Source organism: Balaenoptera borealis (genome assembly GCF_965194805.1).
Source record: "Balaenoptera borealis genome assembly, chromosome: 4".
Taxonomy (NCBI): Eukaryota; Metazoa; Chordata; class Mammalia; order Artiodactyla; family Balaenopteridae; genus Balaenoptera; species Balaenoptera borealis.
Window position 1 is genome coordinate 41931363 of NC_138861.1, and position 27523 is coordinate 41958885.

At 43.1% G+C, this 27523-nt stretch overlaps 1 protein-coding gene across 8 annotated transcripts in view; it reads left to right on the top strand.

The window, feature by feature from the left end:
* The window catches only part of FHIP1A (FHF complex subunit HOOK interacting protein 1A), a 266738-nt gene that overhangs the window by 188753 nt on the left and 50462 nt on the right, over nucleotides 1-27523 (top strand). For all 8 annotated transcript variants that reach the window (XM_082388962.1, XM_082388961.1, XM_082388959.1 and 5 more), the window contains one exon: nucleotides 651-737. In XM_082388962.1, coding sequence (XP_082245088.1) covers nucleotides 651-737 — 87 coding nt within the window. The remainder of the gene's footprint in view (nucleotides 1-650; nucleotides 738-27523) is intronic.

Below are 27523 nucleotides of genomic sequence, written 5' to 3' on the forward strand. Positions count from 1 at the left end.
CATCCAGGAACCAGTTCCCTACAGACACCCAGGGATGGTTGTAATTATAAAAGATATTAGTAAGGCTTATCCATGCTAAATATATTTTGAAAATTAAATATAGGAAGTGTTGTACCTCTGATAATGTTTTCTGCTTTTTAACAGTATCTATTTTTTATGAAAAAATTTTCTAAATGCTTTCTTCCCCAATATAAATGATTATCAGAAAATGCATTTCAAAATGAGAATTTTTTTTCTGCTACCAAAATGAATGTTTTTAATTGTCTATTTTGACAGTTATTATTATTTTTTTAATTAGTCACAGGTTGAGATAGGACATAGACGAAGTTATGGAGCAAAAATTATACTTTCCAGTTTGTCAACTTCAATTTATGAGTCCCTATACATAATCAGTCTTTATTCTTGTTTTTTCAGATAGAAACTTAAAATTACCCGTTTTAAAATTTGAAGGTCCAGGCTGTTTATAATGGGATAAACCATCTGGAAAAATTACATGTTGGTTTGAAGTCTGAGTTTTCTTTAACCATGGAATAAATGGCCAACATTTGGATTTCCTTCTTGAATTCAGGATGTACACAGTAATGTTTGAGTTTAAGAAGACCTAAAGATTGCGCTCCATATCTTTTTCATGACTACTGTTTCTCTCTTAGGTGGCTCACCCCTTGATTCGTAATCAGCTTGTCAATTATATTTACAATGGATTCTTGGTACCAGTCTTGGCTCCAGCTCTCCATAAGGTCAGTGATTGGCTGATGTAATCTTTTACCTGTTTCTAGTACAACGGATGGAAACTGAGGAAGGCGAACACAGTGTAATTGACTTGATGGTGACTTTAGCCTTATTTTCCTTCTCATTCCATCCATATTCCTTACCAGTATCAATTACAGGTCTTAATGATGGCAACAGCTTAAGTCTGATGGGATCCATTTGATGTCGTAGAACAGGACATTGTGAATGTCAAGTAAGGGAGTCTAAACAAGCATTGGCAACTGGACTGGCTCTTGTGTCTACTTGAGTTCATAGGTAGTGGCTACTTGGAACTCTCTGTGAAGCTGTCCTCTGAGCTTAAGAAGTCTGTCATAGAGAGTGTGAGGCTTCCTGTGGACGTGGAGAGGGGCACTGGTGGCACAAGTGCCCTGGAGCTGCCATCTACTTAATAGAACATAGTTTTTTATTATAACAGCTTTGTGACAGCAAAAATTAAAGTGAAGCCAAGTGAAGGTCCCATCAAAGGTTGGCTGTCTCATTAGCATCACTCTGAATTCCTTATGACGCTCTCATTTTATAGAATAAATCAACTGATATCTTTTCTATTGTGAGCTGTCAGGAGACATCGTGGACCTAGCATTCTAATTTTAAGGAGTTTTTTTTTTTTTTCACTAGGTTAAGACACATATACAGTACTTAGTTCAGAGGATCCTTGTCAAGTTATTGGCATTGACAGCCCTGGCAGGGAGAGAAGCAAAGAACAACGTATCACATGCCTTCTGATGGAACGCCCACCTTTGTATATCTGGACGTTCCATTTCCATGGGCTCACATTTTATAGAAACCAAGAACACCTGATCATGGCAACTTTGAAGCCTAGCTGTGTTGCTGATGGGAGTTCTCGTTTAGAGCAGCAGGTCTTGGTGGAAGATGTTCACCTCTTACCATTTAGTGCCTTTTGAGCACAGTAGCAATATTTTGCAAAACAAACAGGGTACTTGGTCTGACTAGGATTTTTGTGTTACTTCTGGGTTCAGGAGGTAATCTTGGATGTGGTTTGAACATATTGAGGGTCCCAGGTTATTTCACTGGTTTATGGGAACCAAGGAACCAAGTCTTTGAAATTAAATTTGTCTTGGAAGATATGGGACACATCTCTGGAAAATACAAACCTTGTATTTGTTTCTACCTTGTCCTTCTGTTAGTACCTTGCTGTTCTGGAGGAGGGGTGGGTGTCTGAAGGTCTCTAAGCCCCTGCATGGAGGAATTTTCCTTTATGGGGGAATAGAATGGTGCCCTGGAAATTCTTTGACAGTAATTATCCACGTACTGTCTCGCGCATTTAGACTTTCTTCCTCATTTATTCCCATCCTTTTTCTCATTGACCGGCTGATATAAAATTATTTCCCAAGTCATTATTATAATAGTGATAATTGTAATTATTATTTGTTCAGGACATTTTATGTTATTATAATTAGCATACCTTAATGTTACAAATATTAATGATAACTCTTTATCCACAATCGAGGATGAGATCCACCTCAGAGAGCTGTTAGGAGGCTCTGACTGGTCCCTGAGTACTTCTCCTTCATAGCACTTACCACGAGTGGAATTAAATCATTCAATGTGCAGGACCTTGTGTAATGTCTCCACAGTGCTCTGCCTGCTTCTTGAGGGTAAGGATCACACCCGTTTTGTTTCCTGGGGAACCTCCAGTGCTGAATCTCCAGTCCCTTAGACCTGGGGGTTGAATAAACAGCACAAGTATGGAATGATGTTTGTTAAAGTGCTGGGCAGAGTGTTGGCACTCAGTACATTCCCAGACAGTGGTTCCTAGAGAAAAATAACAGCACCTACATGTGTTAACACACATTGTTCTCAGTTATGCCCATAATTAAAATATGAGATTGAAAAATCATGAAGTTGTTAATATAGGCTTATTGTGGGAAAAAACAGTCAATACTGAATATATAAAATACTAAGTGGAGTTACTAGATTTGAATTTCCCATCCCTAATAAGATTCCTTAACTTTTACCCATTGCAGACCATTCCTCCCAGGGCTATGTAGCGACTAGGGAGAATATTTCCTTCCTAATTTATTTCTCTCCCTGCTCTTCATCTTTCATTGTTTGTGTTTTTATCACTTAGAATGAGGAGGTTTAGGAGGAAGCAGGGCAGAGGAGGAAGGTGAACGGCCTCTCCGCTGGCTCTCAGCTCCCTACGTGGCTGATGAAGAGAAGAGCCTCTTGTGAGCGGCAGGACAGGGGCTCAGGGCGGAGGAGGGAAGTGCAGGGCTGGGTGTTTCTGAGGAGCTCCCAGTGGGAGCAGACACACCCTGTGTCCTCGCCTTTGACCCGGGAAGGGACACCCAGAAGTCTCAGGGCTACTGGAGCGGCTCCGGTCCACATTTCTCGTATTCAGGGTCCTTCGCCTTGAGGCTTATTTTATACCCTACATAAATTTCCTTTGTGGACTATCTCAGCTCCCAATTTACATCTAGCATTTTAGTTGCCTGCAATCAACGGAGGCAGTTTGCAGGGGTGAACTTTCTCTGTCTCATAAATAGTATAGATAAATCCAGGTTTAAAAATTTTCCCACACCACAGTCAATACTCATAAACAGTATTTCCACAGCATTTCTTAACCAGAGATGAAGTCGTTACAAAGGGTTGAAGGGCAGTAAAAGGTGGGCGTGGGGCTTTGACAGGTGAAGATCGTCTCCACCTTTCTTCTCCCCTCTCTGGAGACGCATAACGTCACCCTGCCTCTGCACGGGTCCTGCTGGGCGCCGTCTTCATCTCGCGCTGGGGGATGGCCGTTTATTCTTCTGTGTTGGTGCAAAGGAGTATCTGGTTTTTTTTTTTTTTTTAAAGGGCTGCATAGTTTAGTGTGGATATATAGGCCCACAATCCCTTATTCACACTCAGAAATTCAAAAAGCCCTGAAAACTGAATGTTTTTAATCATTCATATGGCAGTGCAGTCCCACCTTTGCTGAACTCCTTTGGTGGCAAACCCATACCTGCACTGTCTCCAAGCTATTTATTTTTATACCACTTGTGTTAATGTTTGTATGTTTCGTGGAGGACATAGTACAGTAAGTCCCCTACATACGAACCTGCAAGTTGCGAATTTTCAAAGTTGCAAATGTGCGTTCACGTGTCCAGTCACATAAGTTGGTTCACGTGTCTGGCAGACTTTTCAAGGTACTGTACTGTAAAATTAAAAATGTTTTATTTTTTGTGTTTGTTTTTTGTGTATTATTCGTGTGAAAAGTATTATAAACCTATTATAGTACAGTACTAATTAGCCGATTGTGTTAGTTGGGTACCTAGGCTAACTTTGTTGGACTTACGGACAAATTGGACTTATGGACGTGCTCTAGGAACAGAACTTGTTCATATGTAGGGGACTTGCTGTATTAATGTATTTGAGTGTAGAGTTTTGCACCAGACCTGCTGGGTTTGTTATGTCAACTATGGCAGATGTACATATTACTTTCCGAAAAGTTTTGAATTCCAAAATGCACATGGTCTCCAGGTTTTGGACAAGGGATTGGGAACCTAGTTTGGACATCTGGGGAAGGATACATTTCTGGAGATAGGTGAAAATCATACTTTGTAAAAGTCATATTAAAGAAAATGATACCGTGTTAATATAGGTCATTTAGGAATTAGATCCAGCCATACATACAGACATCACATTGCATTGGGTTGGCCAAAAAGTTCATTCGGGATTTTCCGTACATTGGGGCTGCCCTTATTCAGCAAAAGCTAGTTCTACTGTCTTTATATGTTTAATATCAAAGCTCAGTTTCCAAGGCTGAATATTTACTGGGATGGTTGTTTTTGTCTGGGTCCTCAGAGGAGAGGATGCCAAGGTAGGATTAAATGTGCAAGGATTTTATTAGGGGAAGTGCTTGTGAGAGAGAAAATAGGAAGCAAGGTGGGGAAGGCTGGGGGAGCTGTCAGACTGCAATGCAAACCTGACCCCGGGTAAAGGGAGCGGGGAGAGGTTGGCCGGAGTGTCCGAGACTTCTGTGCAGTGTGAGAAAGGCCTTCAGAGGAGGCCTGCGTCTCCCAGAACGGTTCTGCCTTAGCATCCCTTGGTAGAAGCTGCCAGTCTGCGCACTGAAACAGTGTCACTTCTGCCATGTTTTATTGTTCCTGGTAGTCGCAGAGCCCACCCACTTTCAAGGGGAGAGGACATAGACCCCACATCTTGATGATAGGAATGTCAAAGAATGTGTGGCCATATTCTGGGCAGGTTTACCACGGTCACCACCCTGAGACCGGATTTGTGCGTAAAGGGTCCGAGAGCTATATGCAGAGACCCCCTGATAAGAACCAGGAACCTCAGACGTGGGTCACAGCCAATCTGGGAGGGAGTCAGGGGAATAAATAGCCAAACTTCACTCTCCTCCCTGCCTCCGATCTCCTGCTGGACTCCACTGGGTGAACCCAAATGGAATCCAGGTGGCAAGGGAATCGTGGAGAAAATTGGTGCATACAGGTGAATTGGGGCTTAGAGCAGGGTGGAGAAGATGAAGAGTGGATATGCACGGGCAAATGGGAACCATCAGCACACGTCTGTACTCGCTTCAGCATTGTAGAGTGTTCATGAGCAGCGAGAGATGGCAACTGTAAGAGTGTGTTTGGGTTTAGTGCTTAAGTAAATTGCAGCTTAAAATTTTCTAGAAACACATAGGAAAGTACAGTTCAGAGTTACCGCCTAAGTCTGTATATTGATCCTTATCCTCTGGAACCTAAAACATGGTTAGACTTTAATGTGACAGGCAGATATGCCAACAACATACGAGACATGAATAAACAGCAAAGCAATATCTCAAGCATAGGTAACCATCACCAAGTCAAGCTTATCATTACACGGATTCACACAGAGGCAGGGTGTGTGGTGGAGAGTTCTAGACCATGAGTCAGAAGATCTGGGTTCTAATCCCGGCTCTTGTATTTACTGCTGTGTGACCTTGTGCAAAGCTTTTAACCTCTCTGAGTCTCATTTTCCTCTGCTGCACAGTGGGGATAGTAACACTCCTCTTGCCTCAAACATGAGAGCATTCTTTTTTTTTTAACGTCTTTATTGGAGTATAATTGCTTTACAATGTTGTGTTAGTTTCTGCTGTATAACAAAGTGAATCAGCCATATGTATACATATATCCCCATATCCCCTCCCTCTTGCATCTCCCTCCCACCCTCCCTATCCCACCCCTCTAGGTGGTCACAAAGCACTGAGCTAATCTCCCTGTGCTATGTAGCTGCTTCCCACTAGCTACCTATTTTACATTTGGTAGTGTATATATGTCCATGCCACTCTCTCACTTCGTCCCAGCTTACCCTTCCCCCTCCCCGTGTCCTCAAGTCCATTCCACGAGAGCATTCTGAAAGCAGTGTACTGTCACACGCAAAGGTCTTATGGTACTCACTCCAGGACAGAGTCTGCCATCTCATATGCAGGCAGAGGGTAATATCGTGTGTTCAAAGACCACTTGGTGAGTGTGTGCTGGGTGCAAAACACGTGATCAGACCCTGTGGGGAGATGGAGGTGACTGAAAACCCCTCTCGTCTCTATGGAGCTTGTGATCTGGGACCCAGGAGACGGACAGGCCAACCACAAACTTCAGACAAGATGGACTAAGATGAGTGCCGTGACAGAGAAGGCAGCAGGGCCGGGTGGGTGAGGGGTGCGCTGTGACACGGCGTGGGTGATTAGGGAGAGCGACTGGGTGCTGAGCCGTGAAGGTGAGCAGCTGGGGAAGGACATCTGGGGACAGAGCGCTGGCAGGAGCCAAGGCTCGGAGGCTGTGTTTGGATACAGTACACCCGGAGTGTGGCTGTGCAGGGGAGGCCCAGGAGGGTGGGGGCTGGGGAAGGGCCCTACCCTGACTCCCAGGGCACGTGAGCTCTTACGTCCGGAGCAAGGAGTTTCAGTGCAGGGGGCTTCCGATGATGAGGGGCTCAGGGACAGGCCGGTGGGGACAAAGTTAGGTTGGCGGGTGCACTGGCATTTTGGGAAGCATGGTGGGGAACTGAAAAATCAGAAAGTAAGGACGTTCAAGAGAAGTGAAGGGTTGAGGGGAAGGGGCTGGGGAAAGTAGGGATGCAGGGAGTAAAGGTTCCAAGGAGAAGAGATGGTCCCGATCACCAAGCGTCAGGTCCTCCCAAGTACCTGAGAGAGCAGACTGCTGCTCCCCGGGTACAACCGCCAGCGTTCCTCTCGCCACATCATTAAATGCACTTTAAACATTTGTTTGAAATATTGGGATTTTAAAGAATCGCTTTATTTACAAACCTGAGGCTTCTGACTCCTGGACCAGAGTTGCCTGCTTTCCCTCTGACCGCCACCCTCCAGACTCTCCTGTTCTCCTTCAGAGTCTGTCTGACCTCTCTCCTTTCCTGCCCTACGTGTGGGCGTGCCCAGGGCTTGGGCTCTGCTGATCAACCACCAGCTGGATCCCTTGGCCTGAGTGACCTGCCGTGCCCTCAGACGTAGAATATCAAAAGCAACACTCATATTCTCTTTCCGGGCCACCTGAGCGCAGCCTCTGCACAATTCCTTAGTGTGAATGACATCATTTCCCCTAGTTACCTGGTCTAGAAACCTTGACTATTCTTGAATCTCTTCTCATGCTCCCCCCTGCTACAAGGCCAGCCTTTTCCCATAAGGTTCTTTAGTCTGATCCTTTTTGTTTCTTCTCCCAACAGTGTCCATGTAGGACATACCTCGACCACACCTCGACATGGGTCTCATTGCTACGACTTCTTTCTTCAGGTTGTTGCACCCATAGCTGCTGGATTAAGTTTTCTAAACACATCTTTAAATGCACCACCTTCCTGTGAAACCTTGAGTGGCTCATTTCCTAGGTCTCCTCAGTGTGCACGCTGCTCCAGGGCCCCCCTCCCACCCGCCTCGTTCTTACGTCGGGGCCTCTCCTGTACTTAGTCTGTTCCCTTCGCTTGTTCTTCTCCTGTCGGGTCTTACTCTCTCTTTAAGGGGCAGCCTAAATGCCACTCCTGCCTGCAGCTGTCCCTGACTTTGGGGCTCTAGGCTGTCTCTTGTCTAGAATCTGTAGCTCAGTGTCTGTCAGTGGTCATTTGACACTGAGCATATGCTACTGTCTCTTGTTCAGCATATTCTTGGTATTTGACTCTGTTTCCCCACCTCTATCTGAAACCCCTGGAATAGTCTCTATCTGCAGGTCCCAAACAGTGTGCCAAGGAACCCTGGGCTTCTTGGTGGGAGAACTCAGTGAAAAGTGCCTATGTTTATGAGGGAAATACAGTGACACCTGTTGGACACCACGTGAATTAACTAACTTGAAATAAGCGAGTTTCTGCATTAAATATACATTCCTTTCAATATGGGCATACTTTTTGCAAAACCAAGTTTTTGTTGGGTGCTGTGCTTAAAAGCAAGTATCACATGAAAATCCGCGTGGAACAGGGTGTGAGGTTGGCAGTGTCCAGTCTGATTCTGAGGTCCGAGTGCCCAACAGGAGTTAAGTTGTTAGGACCTAACCACATAGTAAGTTGTTTGGACTTAAACCCTTAATAGATGGGATGGTTGGGTATTTCTTTTGGCTTAGGGGTGCTGTGAAAAATTACTGATATACTGAAAGTGCCAGAGACTGAGAAAATTTCAGAACCTCTGGTTTGTGTTGTATGTTTTTTGGTGCCTCTATAGCAGGGTTTGGCAACTACGACCTGTGGGCCAGGTCTGGCCTGTGGCCTGTTTTTCTATATCCTGAATGTGAAGAATGGTTTTTACATCCATCTACAGATGAATGATTAGACAAAAACATGGTATATACATACAATGGAATATTATTCAGCTTTAAAAAGGAAGGAGATTCTGGTACATGCTACATCATGGATGAACCTTAAGGACATTATGCTAAGTGAAATAAGCCAGTCATAAAAAGACAAATACTGTATGATTCCACTTCCATGAGGTATCTAGAACACTTAAATTCATAGAGACAGATTAGAATGGTGGTTGCCAGGGGCTGCGGGAGGGGAGAATGGGGAGTTGTTTAATGGGTAGAGGGTTTCAGCTTCGTTAGACGGAAAGAGTTCTGGAGGTGGATGGTGATATTGGTTGCACAACAATATGAATGTACTTAATACCACTGAACTGTACACTTTAAAATGGTTAGAATGGCAAATTTTATATTATGTGTACTTTACCACAATTTTTAAAAAGAATTTTTTTACGCTTTTCCAAGATTTTTGTTTTAAGGAGTATATGACAGAGACTGTATGTAACTTGTGAAACCTAAAATATTTCCTTTCTGGCCCTTTATAGAAAAAGTTTGCTGATCCTGGTAATAGGGGGTAGCATGGTGTCCTGGACATTTTAGGTGATCAATAAGTGTTTGAGGATGATGGTAATAGTAGAAGAAAGTCTCCAGGTAGAGAGAGATGCCGCCCCCCAAACCCCCATTTTTTTGTTTTTTTTTGAACGCAGTGATCAGGCTGAGGAGCCACAGACAAGGCCAGAAGTGGAGCAGGCTGATTGGCTTTGTCACCAGCTTAGAGGAATCTTTGTCTAGGTTGTCGATTAGGGGCCCTGGGCTGGCGGGAGACCGGTGGATGGTTGGCAGTAGCAGCCAAAGATGGCTTCAGTGCTGCCCTGGCCCCAGCAAGGTTACAAGAGGGGGCGGAGTTGCATACAGAGCATTCTGGGCTCCGTCATATTATTTCTGTCAAGTATCTTGTAAACTAGGATGTTCTGTTTTGTGGGTTATTGTGGCTCCTTTATTTGGAGACTGTGAGGGAATTAGGGCAGAAGTTTGGGGCTCTCTGTGGTGGTTGGAGGTGGAGACCTTGAGGGGAGTGTGCTGAAGTAAAGGATGGATGGAAGGAAAAATAATGACACACCATTCTTTTCCGATGGCAGCTCACAGGCGCTAGCTGCAATAACCATGACCTCAAAGAAAGCCCGTACCTTTGGATTTTGCGGAGAGCAGCCAGCAGTGTTTCATTCAGCAAATTATTCCATACACGTGCACTTGGAAAAACAGAAGCAAAAAACCCACCGGAAACACTGATTTTTCCACCATCTCTTGTGTGCTAAAACCATGTTTGAACAATATACACAGGTAGACTAGTTTCAGCCAAGGCATGCATGTGTGCTGGCTTCTTATAAGCCACTGTGGAGCCCATTTGTTTTAGAATCTCATCTTCCAAACACACACATACATATTCATGATCTGTATCCTGTGAGCTCAATAATTCATGGCTTATTGACTTAGGCTGATGGATGGAAGTTTTTTGGAGACTAGAGAAGAAAAGATGGAAATTTTGAGAAGCTGGGAACAGCCACACCTGTGAGTTGCCCACTTGCTCTTTGTGTGTCTGTGGGTGCGGTGGGCTGGGACCCCTTTAGAGCCCAGTGGGGCTCTCACTAGTCAGGGATGTTTTTGACTTTCATGCCCAGTGAAACTAGTGACTGAAGATTTTAAGAGCAATTGCGTCTTCAAATTATCACCGTTAATGAGTGTTAATGAGCTATAATTGGGTGCTGAGTGTAGAGGAGGTTTACACTGGTCCCTTCTGCCGGTGTTTCGTCTCCAGCGAGGAGTGGACGGAGCAGCCTGTCACTTAACTGTCACTTATATCCGTCCTTCTCCACGCATCTCTTGTCTGGGAGATGGTGGAGGGGGCTCGGGGTGGCAAGAGCGTAGAGACAAGTCCCCTACTTGCTCTTCTGGCAGACTTCCTGTTGCATTTTTGGATGCCTAGCAGGTTGCTGCCCTTCGTCACTCTGCTATCATCTGTGTCACCTCCAGAAGGCAAATACCGTGACGTTTTATGTCTGGTTTCCAATAATGCTGTAAAATTTCTTCGATCAGGTCATTCCCCTTTCAGTGGGAAATTGGAAGAAGGAGGAAATTAGGATGCCATCTTGGCCCTGGAAATTTGAGATTTTATTTTTCAAGTCTGGTGGTTCTTTGCTGAATCTTTTATAGTTTTCCGTTGAGTCATGGAGCTCTACACTAGACTCCAGCTCTGGGGTGAACCGTACTGAAAACTGTAGTGGGATCATATTTTGGTCTCTCCCTTTCATATTTCTATTTATGCATTTCAACAATTTGCTTTTTCAAATGCGTTCTCTACCTTATTGACGCAACCTCTGCAGTCACTGAAGGCTCCCAAATGTTATCCTGCTCTTTTTTCTGCTAGCTCCTTATCCTCTTCCTGCAGTGATGTTGAACTGTCCTTGTTCATATGGAGCTTTGTTTCTCACCATGCCTGGAGTAAACGAGTTACTTGGAATGATTCTCTTCTCCACTGCGCTGAAAGTATAGCTGTGTGCCCACCTGGGCCCACAGATGCCGGTCTGTGTGAGGGGAAGGGCTCGCAGGCGTGTCCTGGTGAAATGAGGTTATTCCTCTTGGAAGCTGCTGCCGTGGCCTCACAGCCTCTGAGGCGGCTCCAGCGGGCTCCAGGGCAGGGAGGGGTCCCTCCAGGGCCAGCTGGCAGCGGGGGCAGCCGTGCGCTGTGATGTGTGAGCTCAGCAGGAAGGCTTGGGGCGCCTGGTGCCACCTCAAGCTCATATATAGCGTTGTGGTTCCTGTCCGATGCTGGGGACCCAGGGGTGACTGAGGATCTGGGATGGCGGGGACAGAGCCCAAGCGATCATTCTGTCTCCTGTTACCCTGGACTCCACAGGAGAGTTCTGTGGAAACAGAGGGGCCAGATGTGACTGTCACTGTCTTCCATCAGTAAGGGCAGTCGAATGAGGTAATTAAAAGGCCCAGTCCTGTCGTGGGCCTGCAGCTATGTGACACTGTTAAACTTGGATCGAAAAAAATCATATTAAGCGGGCAAGCTTGAGACAGCCTAAATTAATAATTGCTCTATCCAACGAGACCCAGCTAGTAAACAGACCTAGAAGATTTCAGTGACAGTTTTAAGAGGCTTTGACTTGGAAATACTTGATTTATTAATTGAAAACTGTAAGTATGTGCAATCTAATACATTCTATTAATGCATTATATGTGATTAATACAATTCGGGGAAGCAATCTAGCTTCACGTTGAGAAAAATGGCTTTTGAGATTGACCTTAGTTGGAGTTCTGGCTCTTGGCGATTTAACTAGCAGCGCCTTGTGGCAAGTGCCCTCATCTGTGTATATGTGTTAGCTGCGGGTAATAACACCTACCTTATTGGGTTCTTGTGAGGAATAAACGAGATGCCGCGTTGAGAGAGCTTGTTGTCTCTGGCACTTAGTACTGAATACGTATCACCTATTAACTGAACCAGCTGAGTCTCTAAATGAGACGTCCCTCCCATGGCCCTGTATGTTACTGGACAGTAATAACACCTACCTTATTGGGTTCTTGTGAGGAATAAACGAGATGCCGCATTGAGAGAGCTTGTTGTCTCTGGCACTTAGTACTGAATACGTATCACCTATTAACTTAACCGGCTGAGTCTCTAAATGAGACGTCCCTCCCATGGCCCTGTATGTTACTGGGCAGTGAGTTGTGTTTGTTTTTTTTTTTTTTTTTTTACCATTTTTAGTACTATCGTGCTTTGATTTTAGATAATATGCTTATTGTTCCTTAGCAGATTTTTACATTATTTCATAGACAGCATGACTTTGGATTTACTCTTCCCTTATTTCTTTCCCTCAGAATGGGATGTCAATTCAGTTGTTCATAGAGTTATTTCCCTCTTTGTTCTAATTCTCAGTGTCAGAGGTTCTCAAACGTAAATGTGCGAAAACAGTTCCCTGGGAACTTCTTACATGGAAACTCCCGAGGGCTGGGTATGTGGCTTTCATGAGTGAGCTTGAGGCCCAGGAGTTCACTTTAGCCAACACCCAGGCGCTCCAAGGGCCACACTCGGGTGATCATACTGATCTGTGCCCTTCTGCTGGCCCTTTGGCTGTTCATGCTCTTTTATTGAAGTAGGATTTGGAAGACATGGGTTCTAGTTTTATGTGGGATCGCAAGGACCTTAACTCACTTAAGGATTCAGTTTTTTCACACATAGTAATCCCCCCCCGTCAGCTTCCCAAGACTGGGGAACATCAGACAAGAAGGTAGATAACAACAGTCTGTGAAGCCGTGAAGCCTCTTCCAAGTGAGCAAGGTGTTAAAATGGGGATGAGTCAAAAAGGATCTTGCTGTGATTTGTGTCATAGAGTGTTCTGCCTATGTTTTCCTCTAAGAGTCTGTCATACAGAGTGAAGTAAGTCAGAAAGAGAAAAACAAATACCGTATGCTAACACATATATATGGAATCTAAGAAAAAAAAGAAAAAAGTTCATGAAGAACCTAGGGGTAAGACGGGAATAAAGACACAGACCTACTAGAGAACGGACTTGAGGATATGGGGAGGGGGAAGGGTAAGCTGTGACAAAGTGAGAGAGTGGCATGGACATATATACACTACCAAACGTAAAATAGATAGCTAGTGGGAAGCAGCTGCATAGCACAGGGAGATCAGCTCGGTGCTTTGTGACCACCTAGAGGGGTGGGATAGGGATGGTGGGAGGGAGACGAAAGAGGGAGGGGATATGGGGATGTATGTATACGTATAGCTGATGCACTTTGTTATACAGCAGAAACTAACACACCATTGTAAAGCAATTATACTCCGATAAAGATGTTAAAAAAAAAAAAGAAAAGAAAAAAATATATATATTCTCAAAAAAAAAAAAAAAATGGGGATGAGGTTCTGCTCTGCCCCCTCTGGAGCTGTTTTAGCCAGCAAGGCAGAAAACATAGGTGAAAATAGTTTGCATAATTTAAAGACTTACTAGTCGTAGTATCTAAAGGTTGAGCAGTGAAAGAAGATTGTTGGGTTGTAGGAATGTGTTTCTGCCCCTGATGTGTGCATGGTGTTTGATTGAGGGAAGTACCTCTCATTGTTCAGGATGCTGGGCAAGTGCTATTACTCATCACCCTGAAATCAGCTCCACTGTCCTGTGTGATGCTGTTAAGATATGCAGACAGTGATGTCAATACCATAAAAACTCCTTTCAAATGGAAATGCTGTCAGCTTGGCAGTGGGAATCCTGGCCACTCACCGATGTCATGTGTATCCCAGAATATTACAGGGCATCACCTTTCCACTGCCGACCTGGTCTTACCAGGTGGTTTGGTGCTGTGGGCAGAAGGGAAAAGGAGGTTGTAACTGGAGGTTACACAATAAAGAGGAGATGGGCAGATTTTCTCGGGTTGACTGTAACCATTATTACTTTTTCACTTCTCATACTGTACGTTAAGTGGAAAGATGACATGTACAGATATTTAGATCCATACACAAGTATTCTTTTCTCTTTATCAATATATAGAAAAGCCTAGGAGAGTCCATTGTTTATCCCAGAGCTATCACTTGTGGACCAACTGTGGAACAAGATGATATGTCTAGTATTTATTGTGGAAAGCATCTGAGAATGTGGCAGTAGATTATAATAGAAGCTATTGGAACATTCACCTCTTTTTTTTTTTTCTAAAGAAAATCTCGTAATTAATATCTAAGGTCTTGCGCTAAGTTTCCAGCCTGCTTTAAACGCTGTGTCTTTGGATATTTTGTAGACACGGAGGTTCCAGGTAAGGCACGTGGTGTGTGTGCAGCCAAGGCCTGGGCATATTGTTATATGAATGAAAATCTAAATATTTCCCCCCATTTTGCATGTTCACAGAACAAATAGTGAACTAACCGGCCGTAGGATTCATGATGTCGTCACCTTGGTGTTGATAGCTTCATGGTGTCTTGGGGGCATTCTTGTCTCTACACTGCTGTATCTAATGCTGTGCCAAAACAAATAAAAACAAAAACCAAACAATACTGGCCTGAGTAAACAGACTTAAACTAGAGAGCAAAGAGGAGGGCAGATTTATTCATTCATTGACACAAACCTAGATGTAGTGGTATCCAGTGAATAAGGTCTTTGCAAAGGATTTAATATGATGTGGACTTGAGAGTCAGGCCGCCAGGGTCGATATCTCAGCTCTGCCACTTGCTGGCTGTGTGCCCTTGGGCAGAACCTTTAAGCTCTCTGAACCATTTTCCTCATTTCCATTTGTAAAATGGGGGGTGATAATAATAGTGCCTACCTTATAGGATTTGTGAGGATTTAATGACTTTAAAATGATGCCTGGCACAGAGTACGTGCTATGTATGTGTTAACTCTATTATAACGATTTCTGTATTTACTATGTACTTGTTGGAAAATCATAATTTTAGATGACCCAGCAGTGCTTTCATTGATCTGTAATACTATACTGTAATACTACTATTATTATTATCTGTATTAACATGACATTTGGCACATTGCCAGGAGGAAATGGGCAGAGAACTGTAGACATCAAGGTACTGGAGAAATAACTCAGACGTAGACTTGGTAGAGCCCGACTCTGAATCTTCCCCAGGCCAATCCCAGTGTCTTCCTCCTGCTTTCTCCATAGACCCTCTTCTCCTGCTCCCCTGGGCCATTTGCTCTACACTGAGTGCGAATTAGCCTTCTAGTTAAAAGCCTGTGCTTCTGCTTCCCTCTACTTGAGCGGCCTTTCTCCTGCGACTATACTTACCCCAATCCTTCTCCTCCTCCAGGATCCTGACCATATGCCACCTTCTTCTGGAAGTCTTCGTGATCAAGCCAGAAGTAGGCAATCACTCCTCACTTCTTAGAGTTTGGCTGGTATCACTCACGTGGCACTTCAAGATCCCCTCGTACGATCGTTATGGGTTTAATGTCTTACCTGTGCTATCAGGAGGTAGATGCCACGAGCGTAGAGACCATACATGTGTATTTATTCATCTCTTCATTGAGCAAGTATTGTAGCAGCATACCTAGCACACTGCCTTGTGCATAATAGGTATTGTACTGTTTTCTGAGTAAGAGTGAATGTGTGAACATGGATGTGGTGAGCAGGTGTGGGGTGGGGGTTGTGTGTGGAGCAAATATGAGGGAGTGAGGAGAAAGCTGAAGAGAGATGGGATGGTTTAGAGCTGTCGTGGTCGCGTCAGATTGGTGAACTGGTGTCTCGCTGACAGCGGGCACTATGGGGCGGCGTGGAGTGGAAGGCAAGTGAGGAACTTGAGCGAAGGGGTGCTGAGGATTGGATAGACGTGACTTTTGCTGAAAGTGAGACAACGTTTATTTGTTGTGGAGGTCCAGAAGGGAAATGACCAGATTTGAGACAGATATTGCTGGGAAAATGTAAAGGAAGACATAGATATTTTACAGAAAGAAGCAGAAGGAAAGTGAACAAAAAATATTATTGAAGAATCAGTGATGGCTCTAAGATTCATGTCTGAAATGTGCTCTCTCCACATCTTCGTATAATGAAATTATACGAAGTGGGCAAACTTTTCCGTATTGTTTTTGGCTTGAGTTGCCTATGAGATATCAAGTTTAAAATAATTGGCAATATATGGTCACCATGGTTAGTTATCAAGACATCAAACTATCTGGTAAGATGTGTGATATTTATATTTGTGTTAAATGCTTTAATAGAACTAGTAGATTTAGCTGTGCAGTTTTTCCTAGAACTTGAAGTTTAGAACTTTAAAGTCCACTGGATTTCAGTTTCGTTGGGGAGCTATGTGTGGACTGGGGCGGGGGGGGGGGTTGTTTCTCATCTGTGTCCATGTCCTTATTCCCTGACAGTGGTGGCCCGAAGCTTGGCACCCAGTAGGCACTCTGTAGATATTTTTCAGTAAAGGAATTAATAACATCTCAGTTTTTCAGTAAGTGAATTAATATCTAATTTACACAAATTTCAGATTGGATGGATTTCATGAAACATATCCTTTGTGTTTAAAGTTCTTGCCACATCTAAAATGCAGAGATTGAATTGGAGATAGAAACATAATGCGCTATGCACACTCATCGAATTTTAGCGCTAGACCTAATTCCAGAGTTGGTCTAGTCCCAGCTCCTCGTTTTTCAGATACCAACATTGAGGACTGGAGAGGTTAGGTGACTTGCTCAGGCTCACAGAGCTGCTTATGGCCGAGCTTCGACCCAACCGAGATCTCCACGTCTTGAGGCTTTGGTATCATCTCTTCCCATTACTCCCCTAGAAGTAAATCTTAGTTCCAGTGAGTCTTTCCATGGTATTAAGTTAAATCCTGAGCTCCTAATGCATAATTTAGAAAAATTCTCCTTATGCTTTTTTTAAAAATAATTTTTAAAAAAATTATTTATTTATTTATTTATTCTTGGCTGTGTTGGGTCTTCGTTGCTGCACGCGGGCTTTCTCTAGTTGTGGCGAGCGGGGACTACTCTTCATTGTGGTGCGCGGGCTTCTCACTGTGGTGGCTTCTCTTGTTGCAGAGCACGGGCTCTAGGCGCGCGGGCTTCAGTAGTTGTGGCACTTGGGCTCAGTAGTTGTGCCTCACAGGCTCTAGAGCGCAGGCTCAGTAGTTGTGGCACATGGGCTTAGTTGCTCCACAGCATGTGGGATCTTCCCGGACCAGGGCTCGAACGCATGTCCCCTGCATTGGCAGGTGGATTCTTAACCACTGCGTCACCAGGGAAGCCCCTCCTTATGCTTTTTTTAATTGCAAATAGAAAGAGTCTCAGACAGCAAGTACCCTTCCCATGCAGGCTCCTGTGCAGTGCAGGGGCTGCTTGAGTGCGCCCATAGTAAATTTTTGATGTCCTGCTTGAGTTTGTCCTCCTGGTAAGTCTGTTCCAAAAGGAGAGCTTGCACCATCTAGTGGATCTAAGAAGAGGCTCTTGGGTTTAATTTTTTGGTGGCCCTGTTTTAAAAAGAAGAAAGGAGCTATTTTTTACTTAATTAATCTGCAGATTCTCACGTGGAACCCTTTGTTCGTATCATGAGAGTGAGGGTGGAAGCCCAGAATGATGGTAGGGTCCCTTTGTACCTCACCGTGCTCACAACATGGCATGTTCATGACCAGGCTCTTTTAATGATGAAAGGAAGGTAAGGAAGTGGGTAGTATATCAACCGATTTTTGCAACCAGGGCTTGGATTCTTTTACTCATTAATTCAGAACAGTAACTCTTCTGTAATGGGTCTTCCCATAATAGTTGGGAATTAGTCAAATCCTGCTATTATTCCTGGGGAATCCACTAGTACTCATTTGGGCAATTAACTTTTTCAATAATGCACAGTATTCTTCTACCCAGTTGGATAAATGAAGTTTTGGGAAGCTTCCAAATTATTCTTTTGTTTCCTTCAATAGAGATTTAAATCTTTTCTCAAGCTCTGCAAAATACTTATCTCATGTGATCGGTGGCAGAAGATGGTGTCTGTCAAGCAGGGTAACTTGATGACTGAGTGGGCAACACAGGGCGGGGTCTCATCACTGACTTTGCCCTGAGATCCGAAATGCTCATTACCTTCTGAGCCTGAGTTTTCTTTGGAAAGAATATGATTGGTCATCTTTATATTTACGGACTACTGTTCGGTGAAAACCAGGCTTCTTTCTTTCTTTTTTTACTTTTGTTACTCCAGCAGCTGAAATACAATATCTTAAATACTTCCTTAGCACCTGTGCAGTGTAGGCATCCTTTGTGATAGTGGTTCTCACCTTGGTGCACATCGGAATCAACAAAGGAAGCCTGGCCCCACCCCTGGAGAGTCTGATTTACCTGGATCCAGGTGGGATGTGAGCATGGGTAAGTTTTAAAAGCTCCCCAGGTGATTCTAACATGGAGCCAGGGTTCAGAACCACTGCTGTATGATATCCTTGAAAGCATGTTGTGAATCATTGGATTCCAAATCAAGTTTGAATATTGGAGATCCATATTTGAAAGCCAGTATTCTCTTTGGGACCAGAAGTGGTACTGTATTGTGACTGGAGTAATGAAGTCATCATTGTGTCTAAGTGACTCCATGCTCACATCTCTAGCTGGTGCTCGTGGACTCAGTCCTGGTGTATGATCTGGGTCCGAGGAACCGGAGTACTCGCAGGGTAGACAGGAGCAGTGAGGCCAGAAGGGAATGCTTTTGTGAGTGGCAGTTTAATGTATTCTTATAATTGTCCTTTGCTGAGGGCATTGACTCTATTGTTGGCATTTTGTCCCAGTGACAGTAGGAAAATTGGTGTCTCACATTCAATCTATTTTTTTCTCTTGTTGGCTTCATGATGAATTTCACCTCTTTCTGTAGTGTCCAGGAATAAGGTGCTCAGAGAGTTCTTTGGAGAAACTGTTTTCTGGAGTAAAGTCCTGCTCTGTCACTGGGAGCAGCTTGCTTCTGAGAAATGGAGCTGAATTGGTTGGAGGAGGGGTGTGGTGGTAAAAGGACAGGGATGGGTATAAATCCTCCAAAATGCCATAAATTGAACTCTTACAATGGGAAACAGTGTCTTTGATCTTAATCAGTCCACATAGTTGATACAACTATTCAATTTCAAAGTATTTCTGCTGTATTTTCAGAGGGCAGGGGATGAGAATGTCAAGGAATTGTTAGAATCCTTGTCTTGGCTTTTCCAAGACAATAGTATTGTGTAAAGAACGTGAAATTTGGTATCGGGCAGATCTGGTCTCTCATGAATCTGATCTCTGCCACTTACTGTGTACTTTGGGGGGCAAGGTCGTGAGCCTCAATTTTCATATCTGTAAGATGAGAACCCCATCAGCCTACCCTGCAGGTGAATTAACTCAGGTAATGTATTTATGTGAAGCACCTAACACATTGCTTGGCGCAGAGCTGGGACTCCATAAATGGCAGCTGTTTCTGGAACTACTATTAATAATAGTAATAATTAATGATAATGACAGTAATAAACAACATTTTTCATCTCCTTTGGAAATGGTACCTGAGATAAGTAGCTTCGTGGTCCATGTGTCCAGCTGTCCTCCTGGTGGGCTGAGAATGGGGATGGTAAAGCAGTGTTAACAGGGGTCCCAGCTGGGAAAGGTGTATTCAGAATTTTCACCCTCACATAACCAACATGTTATAATTTAGCCTCATCCCATATTAATCCCTTAAAATGTAGTTGCTCCCTAGAAGAGTTAATTTCACTGATCACTCATCTTGTGTATATTCTGCTTGTTTACCTCAGAGGGGATAGAACATAGATTTTTATCTAAACAATGTAGAACGGGGGTTTAGCAAGGAAGAAGGGAAAATGTGACTCGTGGGGATTACTTTAATATAAGCCATACCTGGTGCCATGGTATTGCGGGAAGGGGGACCCCTTCCAGGGCCTGAGAGTGGGCTCTTGTCTAACACTTGGAAATGAATTGTGTGAGGAGACACACGTACTGACAAAGCAAAGGACTTTATTGGGAAGGGGGGCCGGGGCGGAGAGCAGTAGGGTAAGGGAACCCAGGAGAACTGCTCTGCCACGTGGCTCGCAGTCTCAGGTTTTATGGTGATGGGGTGAGTTTCCGGGTTGTCTCTGGCCAATCATCTTGCTTGGCCCATACTTAGTCTGACTCAGGGTCCTTTCTGGTGGCACGTACATCTCTCAGCCAAGATGGGGTCTAGCTCGAAGGATTCTGGGAGGTTGGCAGGACGTATTATGGGCTGGCGTCTCCTCCCTCCTTCTGGCCCCTCCTGAATTCTCCCGGTTAGTTTCAGCGACAGCACCGTGTCCCTTATCGGGACCTCCTGTTGTGAGACAACTTGTGCAAGTGGCTATCATCCTGCCTGGCCAAGGTGGGCAGTTTCGGTCAGCGGTTCCCTAGCAATGGGGTGGTGTGGGCCTTGGACAGACAGAAAGGGCTTGACCGTTGGGAAGCCGAGAAGAGGAGATGCCAGGATGGGGGACTGGTGAGGGCCCAAACACAGCGGCTATTTTGAATGGCTGTACCGAGGTCCCTGTTAGGACTGCCCGTGTGTTGCCTTAAGTTTGTCTTGGTACCACCTTGGCGATTTGCTGTAAGTTGGCAGTGTCTGGAGGACAGTGCTGTTTCAATGAAGCACTGGGCTTAGAGTCGAAAGCATTTCTATGAATCAGTATAAACTGGATCTGTGTAGCTGAGCGACCTGTGATGCAGTTTCAGAAAAGTCAGTATAGTCTAATTTGGTATAAAGGGCTTTCTTCTCCATCTGGGTTCTGACAAGTTGAGAAAAAATGAGTGAGGCAGGTAGAGGACCAAAATAGCACCTTTATTATCAGTAAAACTGATGCTGGAGAATAGGGTTTATATCTGTGGGTAAGATTTCCTGATACTGAGCCCCAGAATTAGACAGACTCTCCCAGACACAGAGAAGAATGAGTACTTCCTGCTGGTGGCCTGGCTCCCAGAAGAAAAGAGAGAGGAAGGGACAGGCTCAGCAAACTGACACGTTACCTGCTGCCACCCCCCGCAAGTGAAGAGTAATTGAGGGAGGCAGAGCGAGGCCCGGAGCACCCTGCTAGGAGATCCTGTGTCGGGGAGGAAACTTTAGGGTTGGAGACATCACTTTTCTCTTTCGGGCCGGTAAAAATCCAACCTTTCTAAATGCTAACAAATTTGCAAGTAGTAAATCATATTAAAAAAACAAATAAGGGTGGATTAAATGTCCTTCCCATGCTCCAGAACCTATGATGGGTCCCTGTTACCTGCAGAAGATAATCCAGATTCCTTCACTTGTGTTTAGAAACCCCTCCTAATCTGACTCCATCCTACCCATTGACCTAACTTTCCCCATGATTTTCTATTTTTTTTTTTTTTAACATCTTTATTGGAGTATAATTGCTTTACAATGTTGTGTTAGTTTCTGCTGTATAACAAAGTGAATCAGCTATACATATACATATATCCCCATATCCCCTCCCTCTTTCGTCTCCCTCCCACCCTCCCTATCCCACCCCTCTAGGTGGATACAAAGCACCGAGCTGATCTCCCTGTGCTATGTGGCTGCTGCCCACTAGCTATCTATTTTACATTTGGTAGTGTATATATGTCCATGACACTCTCTTACTTTGTCCCAGCTTACCCTTTCCACTCCCCGTGTCCTCAAGTCCAGTCTCTATGTCTGATTTTTATTCCTGTCCTGCCCCTAGGTTCTTCAGAACCTTTTTTTTTTTTTTTTTTAGATTCCATATATATGTGTTAGCATATGGTATTTGATTTTCTCTTTCTGACTTACTTCACTCTGTATGACAGACTCTAGGTCCATCCACCTCACTACAAATAACTCAATTTTGTTTCCTTTTATGGCTGAGTAATATTCCACTGTATATATGTGCCACATCTTCCTTATCCATTCATCTGTCGATGGACACTTAGGTTGCTTCCATGTCCTGGCTATTGTAAATAGAGTTGCAATGAACATTGTGGTACATGACTCTTTTTGAATTATGGTTTTCTCAGGGTATATGCCCAGTAGTGAAATTGCTGCCTCATATGGTAGTTCTATTTTTAGTTTTTTAAGGAACCTCCATACTGTTTTCCATAGTGGCTGTATCAATTTACATTCCCACCAACAGTGCAAGAGGGTTCCCTTTTTCCACACCCTTTCCAGCGTTTATTGTTTGTACACTTTTTGATGATGGCCCTTCTGACTGGTGTGAGGTGATACCTCATTGTAGTTTTGATTTGCATTTCTCTAATGATTAGTGATGTTGAGCATCCTTTCATGTGTTTGTTGGCAATCTGTATATCTTCTTTGGAGAAATGTCTATTTAGGTCTTCTGCCCATTTTTGGATTGGGTTGTTTGTTTTTTTGATATTGAGCTGCATGAGCTGTTTGTAAATTTTGGAGATTAATCCTTTGTCAGTTGCTTCATTTGCAAATATTTTCTCCCATTCTGATGGTTGTCTTTTCGTCTTGTTTATGGTTTCCTTTGCTGTGCAAAAGCTTTTAAGTTTCATTAGATCCCATTTGTTTATTTTTGTTTTATTTCTCTAGGAGGTGGGTCAAAAAGGATATTGCTGTGATTTATGTCATAGAGTGTTCTGCCTATGTTTTCCTCTAAGAGTTTGATAGTGTCTGGCCTTACATTTAGGTCTCGAATCCATTTTGAGTTTATTTTTTGGATGGTGTTAGGGAGTGTTCTAATTTCATTCTTTTACATGTAGCTGTCCAGTTTTCCCAGCACCACTTATTGAATAAGCTGTCTTTTCTCCATTGCATATTCTTGCCTCCTTTATCAAAAATAAGGTGACCATAGGTGTGTGGGTGTATCTCTGAGCTTTCTATCCTGTTCCATTGATGTATGTTTCTGTTTTTGTGCCATTACCATATTGTCTTGATTACTGTAGCTTTGTAGTATAGTCTGAAGTCAGGGAGCCTGATTCTTCCAGCTCCGTTTTTCTTTGACAAGATTGCTTTGGCCATTCGGAGTCTTTTGTGTTTCCATACAAATTGTGAAATTTTTTGTTCTAGTTCTGTGAAAAATGCCATTAGTAGTTTGATAGGGATTGCATTGAATCTGTAGATTGCTTTGGGTAGTAGAGTCATTTTCACAATGTTGATTCTTCGAATCCAAGAACATGGTATATCTCTCCATCTGTTTGTGTCATCTTTAATTTCTTTCATCCGTGTCTTATAGTTTTCTGCATACGGGTCTTTTGTCTCCTTAGGTAGGTTTATTCCTAGGTATTTTATTCTTTTTGTTGTAATGTAAATGGGAGCGTTTCCTTAGTTTCTCTTTCAGATTTTTCATCATTAGTGTATAGGAATGCAAGAGATTTCTGTGCATTAATTTTGTATCCTGCTACTTTACCAAATTCGTTGATTAGCTCTAGTAGTTTTCTGATAGTGTCGTTAGGATTTTCTATGTATAGTATCATGTCATCTGCAAACAGTGACAGCTTTCCTTCTTCTTTTCCGATTTGGATTCCTTTTATTTCTTTTTCTTCTTTGATTGCTGTGTGTAAAACTTCCAAAACAATGTTGAACAATACTGGTGAGAGTGGACAACCTTTTCTTGTTCCTGATCTTAGAGGAAATGGTTTTCAGTTTTTCACCATTGAGAACGATGTTGGCTGTGGGTTTGTCATATATGGCCTTTATTATGTTGAGGTAAGTTCCCTCTCTGCCTACTTTCTGGAGGGTTTTTATCATAAATCGGTGTTGAATTTTGTCAAAAGCTTTTTCTGCATCTATTGAGATGATCATATGGTTTTTCTCCTTCAATTTGTTAATATGCTTTGTCACATTGGTTGATTTGCATATATTGAAGAATCCTTGCATTCCTGGGATAAACCCCACTTGATCATGGTGTATGATCCTTTTAATGCGCTGTTGGATTCTGTTTGCTAGTATTTTGTTGAGGATTTTTGCATCTATTTTCATCAGTGATATTGGCCTGTAGTTTTCTTTCTTTGTGACATCTTTGTCTGGCATAAAGATCAGATCAGAAATAAATGAAGAAGAAATGAAGAAAACAATAGCAAAGATCAATAAAACTAAAGCCTGGTTCTTTGGGAAGTTAAACAAAATGATAAACCATTAGCCAGACTCATCAAGAAAAAACGGGAGAAGACTCAAATCAATAGAATTAGAAATGAGAAAGGAGAAGTAACCACTGACACTGCAGAAATACAAACGATCATGAGAGATTACTATAAGCAACTATATGCCAATAAAATGGGCAACCTGGAAAAAGTGGACAAATTCTTAGAAAAGCACAACCTTCTGAGACTGAACCAGGAAGAAATAGAAAATATAAACAGACCAATCACAAGCACTGAAATTGAGACTGTGATTAAAAATCTTCCAACAAACAAAAGCCCAGGACCAGATGGCTTCACAGGCGAATTCTATCAAACATTTAGAGAAGAGCTAACACCTATCCTTCTCAAACTCTTCCAAAATATACAGAGGGAGGAACACTCCCAAACTCATTCTATGAGGCCACCATCCCCATGATTTTCAAGTGCAAATCTGAAGTCAGAGCAGTGCCCTCATGGTCCTCTATGCTTATTACCATGTTCCTGCTAGATTATTCTTTCTACTGCCTGTCTGTTTGTTCAGAATATGTTCATCTGTTAAATCCCAGTTCAGTCCCCATATTGGGCTACCGCCTTGCACTTAAACACACACTGCTTTCTCTCATCCCTAAACTGCTGCTGCGCTTTTGACCATGGACCAGGCAGTCTAGCACTTGTCTCATCACGTGAATTTCACCAGCCAGCTGCTATAAGTACCATGAGGGACAGGGTGTTTCTTATACTTCTTTTATGTACCCTCAGCTGCTAGTATATTGTACGCATGAACAGCACTCAATAAATATGCAGTTGGTTAAATAAATGTATCAAAAAACAGTGGCTAGCTTCCTTAGCACTGCACTAGAATAGAGTTAGGTGTTTGTTATGCTGGAAGATAAAATTACCAAGACAAAGAACTGAAATTAGCTCTTGTTTCATGTCACTCACATGGAATCAAAGAATCTCAGATTTTGGGAACTGAGAGGAGAGATCATCTAGTTCAAACCATCATTTTCCAGCTGAGAACACTAAGGCTCCTAATTGGAAAAGTACAATCCAGAGTCTGTGAGGAATAGAGCTTATTCCTCTATTTGTGAGAGGAATAGAGGATACGGAATAGATGTTTCAGTTCCTTAACATTATCTTATCCACAGAAGGTTGATGTGGCAGCTTTACATTTACATCCTGCTGTCTTCTAAGTGTTCCAAAGTGCTTTTCTGTTATGTTGTAGAGGCTCACGTCTTTATGTTCTCACCAAAATCTGGGGAGAAAAGCACTTTTCACAGAAGCTGTCACCACATCTCATCGTTGACTTTCTTCGTTAACATACGGTAAACTTCCTACGCGAGGTGACGCAGCAGGTCAGAGGCTCCATGCTTGGTGCACAGCCACAGCAGTTGATACGCCGAAGATTACTTGACTTGCCCAAGGTCCCCAGCTCCTAAAGGTTAAGATGCAAGTGTTTTGTATTCCCACTGCAGTCCATTTCAACTACCTTTTGAAAATGCCCTTTTTCTTTCTTAAATTATTATCTCTAGATTCTGAGAATTCCAGCTTAGAAGGGAAGTACACTTTTGAATTCCTGCTCGGGAAAGAAAGAACAGCTAACACAAGTATTTACCCACCCAGGGTAGAAAGTTAGGAACCAAGCTTGGAGCAAGGACAGCCTGGCTTTGCTGGGTGCAGAGAGAAGATGCTGCCCGTTGTCAGGGAGGAGCAGAAAGCAGGAGTCGAGACCAGAGGAGGCTGGGTCACCTCGCCAGCTCTCTGCTCCTCCTAAGTTCCAAGCAGGTTTTCCCCCTGCAGATTCAATATTTGCTTTATGTTGTAGAGGCCACAAGACTTCAGTGATCATATTTAAATATCGTATAAAAATGTCAAACAAAATAAGCACAATGTTTTGGTTATTTCTACCACTGTTTCTTTCCATTACATTTTAAATTAAAAACTTATACTTTAGTGTTGGTTCTTATTCATTTATTAGTTGACAGAAAATTTAACAGGTAAGTAAATATATATATATATATATATATATATATATATATATATATATATATATATATATATTAAACAGAGTTTTAAGTACTGAGTCTTGTCACATTAATGAGTCACAAAGTCAATTGAGTAGGTCACAGCACTTCAAAACAGAATAAAATAGAAAATATCAGAGTGCATTGAGTTTAGTAATGGTAAATATCATATATTATTGTAAATATAATTCTTTTTTTGTTAACATCTTTATTGGAGTATAATTGCTTTACAATGGTGTGTTAGTTTCTGCTTTATAACAAAGTGAATCAGCTATACATATACATCTATCCCCATATCTCCTCCCTCTTGTGTCTCCCTCCCATCCTCCCTATCCCACCCCTCTAGGTGGTCACAAAGCACTGAGCTGATCTCCTTGTGCTATGCAGCTACTTCCCACTAGCTATCTATTTTACATAAAATATAATTCTTATGATGGGTCATGGTTTGAAAAAGTTTGAAAAAGACAGTTATCATTTTTTGAAAGATTATTTGGAGAATGGGTTATGAAATTAGTCTTGATGCTACATTTCTGCTTTATCATGTGCTGTAAACGTTAGTTGGTCTTCTCTTGGTATAGAATATTGTTTTCTATTTTGAGTACCCAGTATATGGGAGTCACTGTTCTAAATGCAGGGGATGAGATCTCTTTAGCGGTTTACTTACAGAGCAAATCATCTTATTTTCAGAGAAGACACTGTATCAATTTGCATAGGGTTTAACTGTAGATAACGGAAAACTCACTTTAGTAATCTCTTCCTGTTATATCCACCAATTCTGTTTACACCTCTCTGGCCAAGATGTATATACCGCCCCACCTAGATGCAAAGGAAGAAGGGAAATGTAGTTTTTTAGCTCTAAAGTTAGGGTTTATTCCCAAGGAAGAAAGGGAGACTGAGTATCGGGGGACATTTAGAAGTGCCTACCCCAAACCTGAGCATTTCTCATACGTTAACAAAATCTTGTTTCTACTGATGGGCAGCTGGAAGTTTCTGTTATTGTAATGACTGAAGAAGCTCCGGCTGGCCGGGCATAGGCTTGTGCAGGTTGTCCACTGCACAGGGATGCCCAGCTAAGCAGGCAGAGGGGGAAATGAAGTGCACCTCCTGCTTGACCGTGACCCCGCGTGGGGACGTGTCCACCCGCAGCACAGGCACCTTGATCTAATGAGCAGCAGGCACTTTCTGCTCCGGCAGAGCCGTCTACTTTCCAAACTGTGGCCCTGTTGGTGACTCTGCCGGGTGGCGGGTGCCAGTGGGGGGGGGGGGGCGCGTGGCTTTTACTGCTTCACAGACTTGCACTATACAGGCTGGTTTTGACTCAGAGGCAGGGTCCCAGGTAGTCTACAGGTGACCTTAAACACGTGACTCTAGATATACCTGGTTCTGCCCCTTTTTCTAGGACAGCTCTTCTCCCCTAGATTTGCTACTTTAAAAATTATAGAAGTTAGTAAGCAGCAAGGAT